Raw genomic sequence first — 17,056 nt, forward strand, 5'->3', positions numbered from 1 at the left:
TGCTGTTAGGGAAGCAGTTCCAGGTTTTTAACCCAGCGACAGTGAAGGAACAGTGATACATTTCCAAGTCAGGATGCTGTGTGGCTTGGAGGAGAACTTCCAGGTGATGGTGTTCCCATGCATCTTCTGCCCTTGTCCTTCTAGATGGTAGCGATTGTGGGTTTGGAAGGAGTTGTCTAAGGAACCTTGGTGAGTTCCTGCAGTGCATCTTGTAGATGGTATACATTGCTGCTACTGTGCATCAGTAGTGGTGGAAGTTAATGTTTGTGGATCAGGTGCCAATCAAGCGGGTTACTTTGTCCTGAATGGTGTCGAGCTTCTCGAGTGTTGTTGGAGCTGCACTCATCCAGGCAAGTGGAGAGTATTCCATCACACTCCTGACTTTTGCCTTGTAGATAGTGGACAGGCTTTGGTGAATCAGCAGGTGAGTTACACGCTGCAGGATTCCTAGCCTCCGATCTGCTCTTGTAGCCACAGTATTTATATAGCTAGTACAGTTCAGTTTCTGGTCAGTGTTAGCCCAGGATGTTGATAGAAGGGGAAATCAGCAATAGCAATGCTATTGAATGTCAAGGGGCAATGGTTAGATTCTCTCTTGTTGGAGATGGTCATTGCCTGGCACTTGTGTGGTGTGAATGTTACTTGCCACTTGTCAGCCCAAGTCTGGATATTGTGCTGGTCTTGCTGCATTTGGACATGAACTGCTTCAATATCTGAGGAGTCACGAATGGTGTTGAACATTGTGCAATCATCAATGAACACCTCAACTTCTGACCATATGATGGAAGGAAAGTCATTGATGAAGCAGCTGGAGATGGTTGGGCCAAGGATACTACCCTGAGGAACTCCTGCAGCAATGCCCTGGAACTGAGATGATTGACCTCCAACAACTACAACCATCTAACTTTGTGCTAGGTATGACTCCAACCAGCGGAGAGTTTTCCCCCCTGATTCTCATTGACTCCAGCTTTGCTACATCAAATACTGCCTTGATGTCAAGGACAGACACTCTCACCTCACCTCTGGAGTTCAGCTCTTATGTCCATGTTTGAACCAATGCTGTAATGAGATCAGGAGCCGAGTGGCCCTGGCAAAGCCCAAACTGATCATCAGTAAGCAGGTTATTTCTAAGCAAGTGCTGCTTGATAGCGCTGTTGATGACCCCTTCCACCATTTTACCGATGATCGAGAGTAGACTGATGGAGCGGTAACTGGCCGAGATGGATTTATCCTGCTTTTTGAGCAATTATCCATATTGTCGGGTAGATGCCAGTGTTGTAGCTGTACTGGAACAACTTGGCTAGGAGCGCAGCAAGTTCTGGAGCATGTTTTCAGTGCTATTGCTGGATCATTGCCAGGACCCATAGCCTTTGCAGTATCTAGTGCCTTCAGCCATTTCTTGATATCATGTGGAGTGAACTGAATTGGCTAAAGACTAACATTTGTGATACTGGGAACCTCCGGAGGAGGGAGAGATGGATCGTCCACTTGGCACTTCTGGCTGAAGACTTGCGAATGCTTCAGCCTTATCTTTTGCACTGCTAGGCTGGGCTCCCCCATCATTGAGGATGGTAATATTTGTGGAGCCTCCTCCTCTGGTTAGTTGTTTAATTGTCTACCACCATTCACGACTGGATGTGGCAGGACTGCAGACCTTATATCTGCTCTGTTGGTTATGGAATCGCTTAGCTCAGTCTATCGCATGCTGCTTGTGCTGTTTGGCACGCAAGCAGTCCTGTGTTGTAGCTTCACCAGGTTGACACCTCATTTTAGATATGCCTGGTGCTGCTCTTGGCATGCCCTCCTGCACTCTTTATTGATTGCCACAAACCTTCAGAACATTCTCTTAAATTAAATGTTGGCCAAATTTGCCGCTTACCAAGTGACCCACAAACCAACCTGCATCTGGGGAGCAGAATAAGCAAACAAACATAAAAAGACAAGCAAAGAACAGATATTTCTGGCTTCAGAGTCTGAAGGAAATAGAGTACCTGCTGCATAATGTTACTATGACTTAAAAGGATGAATTTTTATTTTTAATTTTTAAAAGGGAAATTGTTTTGGAAAAACTGAAGGGTTTTAAATTTTGTACACAATATTTCTTAGGGTGAAGCGAATTGCCTCTCTGTCGAAGCGGGGATTTTACACTTCTGCGCCTACCTGCAGATGCTGCCGTGGCTCCGGTGAGCGCTCATTATCCAAGCTGTTTGCCCGTTCGTTCTGCTGCCTTGCAGGCTGCCGTTCTTTCAGGGACGTACTTCTTCCACGGCGTCCCACCTGCTTTCCTTCTGATCTAATGAGGCAAGGTTATGAAAAAAACAGATCAGGAGCACCACACACCAGGAATATAGGTCTGTGAGCAGAACAAGATTTGTATCCATGGAGCTGAAAGCAATTGTTCTAAGTCTCAAAGCAAGCAGGCAAACTTAGCATCTCGGATTTTTATTTGGGGTGAGAGAAATGAATATGAAATTGCATAATAAAACTGTGCAGCCAGAAACAACTGTGACAAGAACTGGTGTCTCATGCAAATTAACTCCAGTGGTTGCTAGGGGTTTTAAAATACCAGCGAGCTCACATTGTGGAACTACAAATCAATAGATTGTCTTTACGTAGCATAGCATTATGTTTATAGGAAGGATTAAAGGAATAAAGGAAAATAAATAGGCTATTCAGCTTCTCAAGCCTGTTCCACCAATGAATTAGATCATGGCTGATCTGTACCTCAACTCCATCTACTTGCTTTAAGAAAATAAGAAATAGAAGAGCAGGAGAAGGTCATTTGCACCTTCGGGCCCACTCTGCCATTCAATAAGATCACAGCTGATCTTATACCTCAACACCATCTTCCTGCATTATTATCCCCACATCCCTTGATTTCTTTAGTATTCAAAAATCTGTCAACCTTTGTTTTGAATTTACTCAACTACAGAGCATCCACAGCTCTCTGGGAGAGAATTCCAAAGATTTGCAACTCTTTGAGTGAAGGAATTTCGCCTTATCTCAGTCCTAAATGGCTGACCCCTTATTCTGAGACTGTGACCCCTAGGTTCTGGACTTCCCAACCAGGGGAGACATCCTCCTACCTCCACCCTGTCAAGCCCTTTAAGAATTTCAATGAGGTCACACACTAATCTCTAGGGAATATAGTCTACTCAATTTGTCTACTCATTAGACAATTCTCTCATCCCAGGAATCAGTCTAATGAACCATTGTGGCACTCCTTCCATGGCAAGTATGTTCTTCCTTAGGGATGGAGACCAAACTGTTGGCAGTACTCGAGGTATGATCTCATCAAGACCCTATATAATTGTGGTCAGACTTCTTTACCAAGCCCTAACATACCAGTTGTTTTCCCAATTGCTTGCTCTACTGGCATCTCAACTTTCTATGATTCGGGTACAAGAACATCCAAGTTCCATCTGAAGACCAACATTTCCCATTTAAAAAAAAAAAATTCTGCTTTTCTATTTTTCCTTCCAAAGTAGATAACTTCACACTTCTCCACATTATATTCTGTCTGCCTTGTTCTTGCCCACTCGCTTCACCTGTTCATTTTCCTTTGTAGCCTTTTGTGTCCTTTTTACAGCTTATTTTCTCACCCAAATTTGTATGGTCAACAAACTTAGATACATTACACTCAGGCTCCCCATCTAAGTAATTGATATAAATTGTAAATACCTGAAGCGCAAACACTGATCCTTGTGGTACAGCACCAGTTACAGCCTACCAACCTGAAAATAGGTTGTTTATTCCTACCGTTCTCTGTCTGTTAACCAATTCTCAATCTATGCTAATCTATTACACCCAATTCCGCGAGTCTTACTTTTCTGCAATAACCTCTTGTATGACACCTTATCAAATGCTTTTTGAAATCTAAATACACTAAATCCATTGGTTCCCACTTAACTACCCTGCTAGCTACATCCTCGAAAAACTAACAGATTTGTCAAACACAATTTCTATTCCATGATAGGTGTTGACTCTGCCCAAGTGCCCTAATCTCAAAGTAAGGGCATAATCTCAGAGTAAGGGGTTGCCCATTTAAGACAGAGGTGAGGAGGAATAGCTTCTCTCAGAGGGTAGTGAATCTGTGGAATTCTTAACCGCAGAGGGTTGTAGAGGCTGGGTCGTTAAATATATTCAAGGCTGAGATAGACAGATTTTTAATCAGCAAAGGAATCAAGGGTTATGGGGAAAAGGCAGGAAAGTGGAGTTGAGAATTATTAGATCAACCATGATCTCATTGAATGGCAGAGCTGAATCGATGGGCCAAATGGCCTACTTTTGCTCCTACATCTTATGGTCTATAAGAACGTCCCCATTAATACTTCCTAGCATTTTCTCTACTACTGATGTTAGACTAACTATTTCACTCATCCTTTTTTGAGAAGCAAAGTTATGTTTTCCAATCCACACAGACTGTTCAGAATCTAGAAATTCTGGAAGATTAAAACCAAAGCATCCACCAGCTACTTTTTATAAAATCCGAGGACGCAGGCCATCAGGTCCAGGGGATCTGCTGACTTTTGGTACATTAATTTCTCCAGTACTATTTATTTACTATTCCTAATTTCTTTAAATTCCCATTCTCGCTAGACCCTCTTTGGTTCTATAACTTGATTACCCCTACACAACTGAAGTCTGTTAATAGGAGTTTTGAAATTTTCAATTAATCTAGCTTTTGCCTTTGTGCAGGAAAGTTCCTGATTCTCATTTCATTCCTGAAAGGCCTACCTCTAATTTCAAGATTAGGCCCCCTTAATCTGGACTCCAACAGCAGGGGAAATAGTTTCCATCTACCTCATCAAATTCTAATCATCTTGAACAACTTAATTAGGTCATGCCTTAACTTATACTCAAGGGAGTATAAGCCAGTTTATACAGCATGATTCCACAGAAACTAACATAATTAGAGGTAGAACAGTAAAGGAAGCGGGGTTGTGACTGAAGCAAAAGTAAAAAAAAAAGTTTTTGATTTGGCTTCTGGAGGAAAATGGAGGGATCATATGTCAGAGAGCTTTAGGGAGAATCTTCCAGAGTGTAGAGGAGACAATTGAAGATTCTCAAACAGGGTGGCATGGACATTAGGTAGAAGGAAAGAGGAGGGTTTGCAAATTCAGAAAAGCAAAGGGGAGATCCAGGAAACAGACAGAAATGCCGAGCCTTCACTTGATCCACTTGTTTCAGGGAGTGACCATTAATCTACACTGACTATTAATGTCACTGAGCTAGTAATCTAGAGGCCCAGGCTAATGCTCTGGGGACATGGGTTCAAATCCTACCACAGCAGAGGGTGCAATTTAAATTCAATTAATAAAAGCTGGAATTAAAGCTAGTCTCAGTAATAGTGACCATGAAACTATCATCGATTGTTGTTAAAAACCTATGTGGTTCACTAATGTCCTTTAGGGAAGGAAATCTGCCATTCTCACCTGGTCGTAAGTGACTCAGATACACAGCAGTTTGGTTGACTCTTAACTGTCCCCTGAAATGGCCTAGAGGCCACTCACTTCAAGAGCAATTAGGGATGAGTAACCAATGCTGGCCTTGTCAGTGACACCCACATCCCATGAAAGAAATTTTAAAAAAATATGCAAATATCAGTACATGAGGCAGAAGCCCAGGTGACAAGAGTCCAAAAGAGGGAACAGTGCTGTATTTGGTGTATGAATATCCATCACAGGTATTCTGCAAAGAATTAATGGATTATTGAGGCACAGTTGCTGCAGCTCAAGTGCTCCAAGAAAATACATTAGGCCTAGCCCGCATGATTTTTAAATAACTCAACTAACATTCTGCTTGAAAATCCATGTATTATGTAAATCACTCTTGTTTGTATGTACCTAGACTAATGATCCAGAGGCCCAGGCTAGTCCTCTGAATTTTTGCTAATAAAGTTGAGTATTTGAGAACTCAGTGGGTAGCAGTCTGCTGCATGAGTCAGAAGGTTGTGGGTTCAGGTCCCATGCCAGATAATAGAGGACAGAATGTAGATACTCCAATGTAGTATTGAAGGAATGCTGCAGTGTCAGAGGTGCAGACTTTTGACTTACACGAGGGGACAGCACCAACAGCAGTGGAGCTGGGAGGAATCAGGAGCACTGGGAAGATAAATTGAGGCCCAGGATCAGGGCCTACCACTTACCTAAGGAGACAGCAGAAAAAGAGCTGGATGCCCTCAAGTTTGAAAAGTGAAAAAAAAAATCAGTCACATCACAGGAAAGCCATGAGTTGATTGGCTGGTGAGTATAGCTGCAGTGTTTCCCTCCCTCCAAAGTTAGGGATTGAGTCCAAGAAGCTGGGAGATGAAAAACATTAAAAACTTGAAGTAAAGCATTCAGTTAGCTTTCCTATATTTAAGTGGCGTCAACAGAAGAAAACTGAGTAGCTGGTGAGTCTTCTCTTTTTATTATGTGGCAAGGTGTTTATTAGTAGTAGCAAGTTTTATTATTTAATAGATAGAGGAATGGCAGGGCAGCTCCGACCTCTAGAATGCATATCTTGTGCTATATGTGAACTCCAGGACACTTCCTGGATCCTGGATAACCATGTGTGCAGGAAGCGTCATCAGTTGCAGCAGCCTGAGCCTCCGGGTTTCGAAGCTTGAGCAGCAGCTGCAATCACTGCCATCCATAAGGCTGAGAGCTTTGTGGATAGCACGTTTATAGACATGGCACCCCGCAGCTTAAAGAGTATGCAGGGAGAGGGGGAATTGATGACCACTAGACAGTCAAGAAGTAACAGGCAGGGAATGCAGGAGGCCATTAAGTGCATCTCACTCTCCAACCAGTATTCAGTTCTGAATGCTGATGAAAGTGATAGTTCATCTGGGAAGTAAAGCCCCAGCCAAGTCCATGGCACCAGGGTTGGCTCTGTTGTACAGGGGCCATAAATAAGTCTGGAAGAGCAACAGGAATAGGAGATTTCATAGTTAGTGGAACAGACAGGTGTTTTTCCGGCTGCAGACTTGAATCCAGGATGGTATGTTGCCTCCCCCGTACCAGGTTCAAGAACGTCACTGAATGGTTGTACAGTACCCTGACGGGGGAGGGTGAACAGCGAGTAGTCATGGTCCACATTGGTACCCACATAGGCAGAAAGAGGGATGTGGTTCTGCTTTATGAATTTAGGGAGCTAGGTAGGAAATTATCAAGCAGGACCGCAAAAGTAGTAATTTCTGAACTACTCCCAGTACCACATGCAAGTAAACACAGAAATAGAAGGATAAAGCAGATGAATGCATGGCTGAAAAGATAGTGCAGGAGGGAGGCCTTTAGCTTGCTGGGATATTGGGACCAGGCTTGGGGGAGATGGGACCTGTAGAGACCGAACAGATTGCACCTAAACAGAGCGTGGGACCAATTTCCTTTTGGGGCAATTAGCTAGTGCTATTGGCTAGGGTTTAAACTAATTTGACAGGGGTGTTGCAACCAGGAGGCAATATCAGATGGTATTACCAAGGTGCACAGAACTTTGGGGGAGACAGATAGCACTATTGTAGGAAATAGAGGTTGGTTCAGAGTAAGGAAGAAAATAATGAAATCTAAATCAAAATTACTGTGCATGTATGTGAGCGCACGGAGTGCGGTAAATAGGTCTGGTGAGTTATAGGGGCAGAAAACCACAAGGAAATATGATCTTGTGGCTTTAAACAGAAACCTGGCTCAAAAAAGGGCAGGATGGGTTGTTAAATATACCAGAATGCAGGATGTTCATGTGAGGTAGGAAAAGGGGAGGGGTGGCAATATTGATGAAGGAGAGCATTGCAGTGCTGAAGACAGAGGATGTCCCAGAGGGGTCTAGGACAGAATTTATTTGGCTAGAGCTAAGGAACAAAAAAATTGATTGGTGTTGCTCATGGTGGATAAGAGGCAGTGAAACAAATTTGCAAGGAAATTAGACATGTGCAAGAATTATAGGGTAGTTATAATGGTGGGGCTTTAATTATCTGAATATAGAGTGGGATGTAGCAGTAGTGGAAAAGGTATAGAGGGGCAAGAGTTCCTACAGTGTGTTCAGGTGAATTTTCTATAGCAATATGTTTCCAGTCCAATGAGAAAAGATGCACTGCTAGATGTGGTTCTTGAAAATGAGGTGGGCCAAGTGGATCAAGTGTCAGTAGGGAAGCATTTAGGGGACAGTGATCAATGTACCATATATAGGTTGGCTATGGAAAAGGGCAATGAACTACAGGCCAGTCAGTTTAAACTCAATAGTGTGGAAGCTTCTAGAAACAATAATTTGGGACAGAATTCATCGTGATTTGGGCAAATGCAGGTTAATTAAGGAAAGCCAGCACGGATTTGTTAAGGGAAAATTGTGTTTAGTTAACTTGGGATTTTTTGATGAGGTAGCAGGGAGGGTTGATGAGAGTAATGTCGTCAACGTGGCGTATGTTGACTTCAAAAGGCGTTTGATAAAGTGCCACACAGCAGACTTTTGAGCAAAGTTAGAGCTCATGGAATAAAAAAAGACAGCAGCCACATGGATATGAAATTGGCTCAGTGACAAGAAAAAGTAGTGGTGAGCGGTTGTTTTTTTGAACTGGAAGAAAGTTTATAGTGGAGTTTCTCAGGGGCTGGTGTTAGGACCCCTGCTCTTTCTGACATGTATTAATGACCTAGACCTTAGTACAGAGCTCAATTTCAAAATCTGCGGAGGATACAAACCTTGGAAATACTGTAAACTGTGAGAAGACTAGGGTAGAACTTTTAACAGGTTGGTGGAATGAGCAGATAAGTGGCAGATGAAATTTAATGTGGAGAAGTGTGAAGTAATTCATTTTGGTAGAAAGAAAGCAGAGAGACAATATAAAATGAAGGGTACAATTAATTGAGGGTGCAGGAGAAGAGGGACCTGGGTGTATACATATGCATAGATCATTGAAGATGGCAGGACAGGTGAAGAGAGTGATTAATAAAGCATACAGCATCCTAGGCTTTATTAATAGGGGCATAGAGTACAAAAGCAAGGAAGTTATGTTAAACTTGTGTGAAACACTGGTTTGGCCTCAAATGGAATATTGCATTGAGGTGCCGCACTTTAGGGAGGATGTGAAGGCATTGCAGAGAGATTCACAAGAACGGTTCCAGGAATGAGGAACTTCAGTTACGTAGATAGATTGGAGAAGTTGGGATTGCTTGCCTTACAGAAGAGAAGGCTCAGACGAGATTTGATAGAGATATTCAAAATCATGAGGGGCCTGGGCAGAGTAGCTAGGGAAAAACTGTTCCCATTGGTGGAAAGATCAAGAACAATAGGGAGCAGAATAAAGGCAATTGGAAAAAGAAGCAATGGAGACATGAGGAAAAACTTTTTCAGGCAGCAATTGGTTAGGATCTGGAATGCACAGCCTGAGGATGTGGTGGAGACAGATTCAATGGAGTCATTCAAGAAGGAATCAGATTAGTATCTGCAAAGGAAAAATGTGCAGGGCTATGGGGAGAAGGCGGGGGTATGGCACTAGGTGAACTGCTCCTTCGGAGAGCCAGAACAGAAAGGATAGGCCAAATGGCTTCCTTCTGCGCTGTAACTATTCTGTGATTCTGTGACAGTGGTTCAAATCCCACCACAGCAGCTGGTAGAAATTAAATTCAATTAATTAATAAATCTGGAATTAAAAAGCTATTCTCAGTAATGATCATGAAACTATCAACTTGTCGTAAAACCCTTTGGTTCACTCGTCCTTCAGGGATGGAAATCTTCTGTCCATATCTGGTCGGGCCTACATGCAATTCCAGATCCAGACAATGTGGTTGATACTTAATTGCCCCCTGAAATGGCCTAGCAAGTCACTTAGTTGTACAAAATTACTACAGAAAAGTCAAAAAGGAATAAAACTGGACTGACCAACTGGAATTGACCTAGGCACCAGAAACGACAACAGCACACCCTGTCCAGTTGACCATGCAAAGTCCTCCTTCCTAACATCTGGGAACTAGTGACAGAATTGGTAGAGTTGTCCGATGGACCAGGAAAGCAACAGGCTGACACAGTCATATTCACAAAATTATACCTTACACCCAGATACCCACATCACCACCTCTGGATCTGTGCTGTCCCACCGGCACAATGGTATACAGTTGAGTTGCTCTGGGAGCACTCAACATTGACACAGATCCCATGAAGTCTCATGGAATCATGTCAAACATGGGCAAGTAAGCATCCGGCCTCCGGCTGATTACCATCTACAGCCCTCCCTCAGCTGATGAATTAGTACTCTTCCATGTTGAATACCACTTGCAAGAAGCACTGAGGGTAGCAATAGCACCAAGTACTCTGGGTGGAGTACTTCAATGCTAATCACCAAGAGTGGCTTGGTAGCATTACTACTGACTGAGCTGGCCAAGTCCTCAGGGACATATTTGCCAGACTGAGACTGTGGCAGGTGGTGAAGGAACCAAGAAGAAGGAAAAACCTACTTGACCTCACCCTCACCAACCTACCTGTCCCAGACACATCTGTCCATGACAGTATTGGTAAGAGTGACCACCACACAGTTCTTGTGGAGACAAAGTCCTAACTTCACACTGGGAAAACTGCCCATTGGGTTGTATGGCATTACCACTGCGCTAAATTGGATTGATTTGGAATGGATCTGACAGCTCACAACTGGGCATCCATGAGGTGCTGTGGGCCATCAGCACCAGCAGATTGTATTCCATCACGACCTGTCATATCCCCACTCTACAATTACTTTCAAGCCAGGGGATTAACGCTGGCTCAATGAGGACGGCAGGAGAGCAGCACCAGGTGTACCCAAAATCATGGTGACAACCTGGTAAAGCTACAATACAGGACAACAAGCGAAAGTGACCCCACACCTAACGAATCAGATCAAAGTTCTGCAATTCTGCCACATCCAGTCATGAATGATGATGGACAAAAATGAATTAACCTGAAGAGGAGGCTCCATAAATATCTGCCTCCTCAATGATGGAGGAAGTCCAGCGTATCAGTGCAAAAGACAAGGATGAGGCATTTGAAACCATCTCCAGCCAGGAGTGCTGGGTGAATGATCCATTTTGGCCTCCTCCTGAGGTCCCCACCATCACAGATGCCAGTCTTCAGCCAATTTCATGCTCTCCACATGATATCAAGAAACGGCTGAAGGCACTGGATACAGCTGTGGGCGCTGACAATGTCCTGGCAGTTGTACTGAAGGTGTGTACTCCAGAACTAGCCGTGCCCCTAGCCAAGATGTTCCATAACAACTACAACACTGGCATCTACCTGGCAATGTGGAAAATTGCCCACAAAGAGCAGGACAAATCCAATCTGGCCAATTACTGCACCATCAGTCTATTCTCGATTATCAGCAAAGTGCTTGCTAGTTCTAAATTACCCCCTACGTGGTGAAACATTCTATTATCTGCCCTGTCAAGCTTCCTCAGAATTTTACATGTTTCAATAAAATCATCACTCATTCTTCTCAACTCCAATGAGTGTAGGCCCAATCTGCTCAACCTTTCCTCATAAGGCAACCCCTTAATCCTAGGAAGAAATCTAGTGAAACTTCTCTAAACAGCCCCCAGCCCAAATGTAACCTTTCTTAAATAGAGACATCAAAGCTGCATGCAGTACTCTAGGTTTGATCTCACGAACAACCTGTACAGCTGTAGTAAGACCTCCCTACTTTTATAATCAATCTCCCTTGCAATAATGGCTAACATTCCATTTGCCTTCCTAATTATTTACTGTACTTGAGTGCTAACTTTTTGTGCTTCATGTACAAGGACACCCAGATGCTTTTGTATCACAGCATTCTGTAGTCTCTCTTCATTTAAATAATATTCTGCTTTTTTATTTTTCTTACCAGACTGGATAACCTCATATTTTTTCATATTATATTCCATCTGCCAAATTTTAGCCTGCTCATTTAACCTATCTATACCCCTTTGTGGACCAAGTCCTCCTCGCATTTGCTTTCTCACTTATCTTCTTATCAGCAGCAAATTTGGCTACAATACCGTTGATCCCTTCAACCAAGTCGTTAATCTAGAAGGTAAATAATTGAGCCCCAGCACTGATCCCTGCGGCACTCTGCTAGTTACAGTTTGTCAAGTTGAAAATAACCCATTTGCCCTGACTCTCTCATTTTCTGTTAGTTAAGTCAACCTCCTATTCATACTGACATATTACCCCTAAGACCACGAGCTCCTTATATTGTGTAGTAACCTTTTATGTGGCACCTTATTGAAAGCCTTCTGGAAATCCAAAAGCACTACATCTACTGATTTTCCCTTAATCCACCTTGTTGGTTACATTAAAGAACTCTAATATATCTGTTAAATACAAATTTCATAAAAGTGTGTTGAATCTGCTTGTATTATGATTTTCTAAATGTCCTAATATTACTTTTTTAATAATGGATTCTAGCATTTCCCAATGACAGGTGTTAGGCTAACTGGCCTATAGTTTCCTGCTTTCTGTTTCCCACCCTATTTAAATAGGGATATTGCACTTCCAGTATTGCAATCTGCTGCGACCTTTCCAGAATCTAGGAAATTTTGGAAGATTGCTCCAATGTATCCACTGCCTTGAAGCCAGCTACAAAATGTTTGTTCCAAGTTTTTGCCATGATTAATTTCCTAATTTCATCCTCTAAGGGGCCAACATTTACTTCAGCTATAGATTGAAAATTGAATGTCAGTCTCCCACCCTGAAGCCAGCCTGTCCTGACAGTCATACTGTGTTTACCCAATGGGAGTCTGTACTAGGTACCTTTCAGTAGTTACAGACAGCAAATGTTTTGTTTAAATTCACATTTTGTAAAGTCGCAGCACAGTTCTGATATGTGACATTTATTCGGAAAGGTAGAAATAACTTGCACTTATATGGCACCTTACACAACTGCAGGACATCTAAAATGCTCTACGGCTAAGGAAGTACTTTTAAAAATATAGTCACTGCTGTCATTTTCGAATTGTACCAGAGTACAGCAAGGCCCCATAAACAGCAATGAGAAAACTGACCAGATAGTCTATGTTGCTTGAAAGGATAATGTTTGCCAGGACACTGGGGAGAACCTCTACTTAAAATAGTGCCATGGAAATCTTTTAGGTACACCTGAGGGGGCAGACGGGGCCTCAGTTTAACATTTCATCCAAAAATCACATCTTCCACAGTGCAGCATTTCTCTAGTACCGCACTGAAGTGACCAACCTAGTGTATGGGCTGAAGTCTCTGGAGTGGGATTGAGCATACAATTTTTTGACTCAGAGGTGAGATTACTACCAACTGAGCCACAACTGACACACAAAAGAAAATGTACTGAAGTCTTAACAGTATGTATGTTTTACAGCCTTCCAAAGCGAAGTAGATTATGTGATAGAAAATAGTATATACTAGCCAGCTAGAGTACAGTGACAAGGATGCTCTATTCAACCCCTAAGAGCATTACATTTACCTAGATATTGGACAGATAAGATGCACCCTGTTTGCAGGAAATGCAACACCTACATTTGGGAGCCTGAGTGAGCCAAGGAAAAATATCAAGTGTAAAAAGGGGAGGCATTGTGGTGGCATTGTCGCTGGACTAGTAATCTAGAGACCCAGGGTAATGCTCTGGGGACCAGGGTTCGAATCCCGCATGGCAGATGGTGGAATTTGAATTCAATAAAAAAATCTGGAATTAAAAGTCTAATGATGTCCATGAAACCATTGTCGATTGTCGTAAAAACCCATCTGGTTCACTAATGTCCTTTAGGGAAGGAAATCTGCCATCCTTACTTGTTGGGCCTACATGTGACTCCAGACCCACAGCAATGTGGTTGACTCTTAAATGCTTCTGAACAAGGGTAATTAGGGATAAGCAATAAATGCTGGCCCACGTCCCACGAATGAATATAAAAAAAACTCAAAAATCAGTTTCATTCCACTAAAGAAAGGATTTTCATTCATATAGTGCCTTTTACAATCTCAGGACATCAAACAGTCAGTGAAGTAATTTTGACGTGTAGTCAACATTAGGATGTTGCAATGAGATGATGATCAGATAATCTGGTTTAAGTGTTAATCAAGGGATAAATATCAGACAGAATAGTGGGGGGACCTGACTTGCTCTTCTTAAAGTTGTGTCTTTGGGTCTTTTACCTCCATCTAAGAAGGCAACTTGATTTAACATCTCATCCAAAAGACTGCATCGCAACCAGTGCAGCACTAAGTTAGTGCACTGGAGTGTCAAGCTAGATTTTGAGCTCAAGTCTCTGGAGTGCAACTTGAACCTACAATCTTCTGTCTTCAAGGTGAAATTGTTAGCAGTGAATCATGGTTGACATACAATTTACATTTTTATGCTACTGTTATCTTCTATAGAACAAGACTTACCTAGTAGAAGGGATAATTAAAGACTCAGTCTTAGTGATTTTTCCACTGGGAGGGAGCTTTTCTAGAAAAGTGTCTGCACTAATGCTTTCAGATGCCGCTGCCGCCTCTTCCTGTTGTATTTGATCCTTATGGGGAATGAAAACAAAAGAAAAGCATGATTTAAAAATAGCATGCACTGCAGACTGTGTTCTCTTTGAGTAATGCATGCTCCATCTGTTTTGTGCAATACCCTGAAGTCTTTATATTAACCAAGCGAGAGACAGCATTCAAAGTCAGCATTCAACAGTCTCAATCCCTCCATTTCCCTACCTAATAAGAATTTACTATGTATGACCCAATGTCTCAGCTATTCCTGTAGAGGATTATTTGGTAATATAGGACTATATTTCAGATCAATTTCTGATTTTCAATATTTAATGTAAACAACCGAATTGTATGACCAGTATTTCACTTACCTCTTATGCACCCACGTGCTACAAAATGTGGGGTCTGTGTCAATGACAGGCAGGTTTGAAGCAAATGGAGATTTAAACAGTTTGGATATTACACATAGCATAATGAATACTGAGCTGTGAATCACTGACTAGAATGTAATTGAGGGATTCAGCTGGTTTATATATTAATAATGGAGTGAGTTACAGGCTGGAATCTAATCAAGGGATTCAGACAGTTTATATATAGAATAATAGGTACACAAGAGTGTGTTACAAGTTGAAATTTAACTGAGATTTACAAATGATTTATAAGAATGGATGACTCCAGCTGGTTCAGTGTTGCATCTTGCTTCTGCACCTAACGGCAGCCCTATGCCTCATGGCTTCTCCTCATGTCCAGTCCTCCTCCCAATCCATTCATTAATAAGATCCACATGTATGCAATGTGTACCTTTCCATTTTCCCTCGCAATTTCAATGCTGTTCCTCCTAAACTTCCCTCTTTCACTTCTATTTCTCCCTTAATATTTCTGTGTATCAAAACTCTGCTCCCAGATACTTTTCCCAGCTCATCTTCAGTTTCAATTTTCTTTCCTTATACCCCTGAACCACCCAATGTTGACATCATTGCCTATTCTCACCTCTCCTTTGCACTCCACCTCCAGGCTACCTGTGATGCAGTGCTTGAAGATGTGTCTTGCAATACACGCACATAATACTCACAACTGTCAATGTATCGGAAATGCTGTCTATATGAAACTTGCTTCCAGAGTTCTTGAGCTTTTCAGGTACATCTATCTGTGTGAAGTAAAAGAGGAACAGGATAAAGTCAATGAGCTTACAACAACTAGAGTGTAATAGGATATGGGCAGCAGAATTGTGGATCAGCGCAATATAAATGCACCTTGAAGATGGTGTAGTTGCAGATAATTTTTATAACAAGAGCAATGATGCCAACATTGGCCTCAGCAATGACGGTTTACATTTCCTCTCCTCCACTGTACCCATTCCATGATATCTCTCACACGAGTACAGGTGTAAAATTTTCATCCTTGTTTTCAAATTTCTCCATGACCTCACCCTTCTAGTCCTACAACCTCCTTTAGGCCTCCAAGATCTCTGCACACCTCCAAATCTGAAATCTTGCACATCCTTGATTATCATCCACCATTGGTAGTTGGGTCTTCAGCTGTTGCAGCTTTAAGCTCTGGAATTCTCTCCCTAAAAATCACTGCCTTTCTACCCCTCCTCTTTCAAGATGCTCCTTAAAACCTACCTCTCACCAAGCTATATCTCATCATGTGACTTGTCATATTTTGTACAATCTGTTAGGGAGTGTTAACATTTAACAAAGAAACTCGAACAACCAGCAATTAAGAACAAAGAAAAATACAGCACAGGAACAGGCCCTTCGGCCCTCCAAGCCTGTGCCAATCATATTGCCTGTCAAACTAAAACATTTTGCACTTCCGGGGTCCGTATCCCTCTATTCCCATCTTATTCATGTATTTGTCAAGCTGCCTCTTAAAAACCACTATCGTACCTGCTTCCACCACCTCCTCTGGCAGCGAATTCCAGACACTCACTACCCTCTGTGTAAAAAACTTGCCCCGCACATCTCCTCTAAAGTTTTCTCCTCTCACCTTAAATCTATGGCCCCTAGTAATTGAGTCTTCCACCATGGGAAAAAGCTTCTATCTACTCTGTCCATGCCACTTATAATTTTGTAAATTTCTATCAAGTCGCCCCTCAGTCTCCATCACTCTATTGAGAACAATCTGAGTTTCTCCAACCTCTCCTCATAGCTAATAACCTCCAGACCAGGCAGCATCCTGGTAAACCTCCTCTGCACCCTCTCCAATGCCTCCATATCCTTCTGGTAATGTGGCGACTGGAATTGCACGCAATATTCCAAGTGTGGCCTATTCAAGGTTCTATACAGCTGCAGCATGACTTCCCAGCTTTTATATTCAATACCCCTGCTGATGAAGGCAAGCATACCATATAAGCACTAAGATAAAAGCAAAAGACTGCGGATGCTGGAAATCCAAAACAAAAACAAAAATAACTGGAAAAACTCAGCAGGTCTGGCAGCATCTGTGGAGAGGAGCACAGTTAATGTTTCGAGTCCGAATGACCCTTCAACAGAACTAAGTAAAAATAGAAGAAAGGTGAAATATAAGCTGGTTTAAGGGGGTGGGGGTGGGGGGGGGGATGGTTGCGGTAGAGCTGGATAGTGAAGCTCAATGCAAACTGGAGGAACAGCACCTCACCTTCCGACTTTAGGCACTT

General features: G+C 42.4%; 1 protein-coding gene across 1 annotated transcript in view; it reads right to left on the bottom strand.

Annotated features, from left to right (window-relative positions):
* pacs2 (phosphofurin acidic cluster sorting protein 2) overlaps positions 1-17,056 on the bottom strand; it is a 257,934-nt gene that overhangs the window by 57,018 nt on the left and 183,860 nt on the right. The window contains exons 11-13 of the mRNA XM_041214574.1: positions 15,488-15,562; positions 14,332-14,456; positions 2,161-2,293 (exon numbers count right to left, since the gene is read on the bottom strand). Of these exons, the coding sequence (XP_041070508.1) occupies positions 2,161-2,293; positions 14,332-14,456; positions 15,488-15,562 (333 nt within the window). The remainder of the gene's footprint in view (positions 1-2,160; positions 2,294-14,331; positions 14,457-15,487; positions 15,563-17,056) is intronic.

This window comes from Carcharodon carcharias, chromosome 20 (assembly GCF_017639515.1).
Source record: "Carcharodon carcharias isolate sCarCar2 chromosome 20, sCarCar2.pri, whole genome shotgun sequence".
Lineage (NCBI taxonomy): Eukaryota > Metazoa > Chordata > Chondrichthyes > Lamniformes > Lamnidae > Carcharodon > Carcharodon carcharias.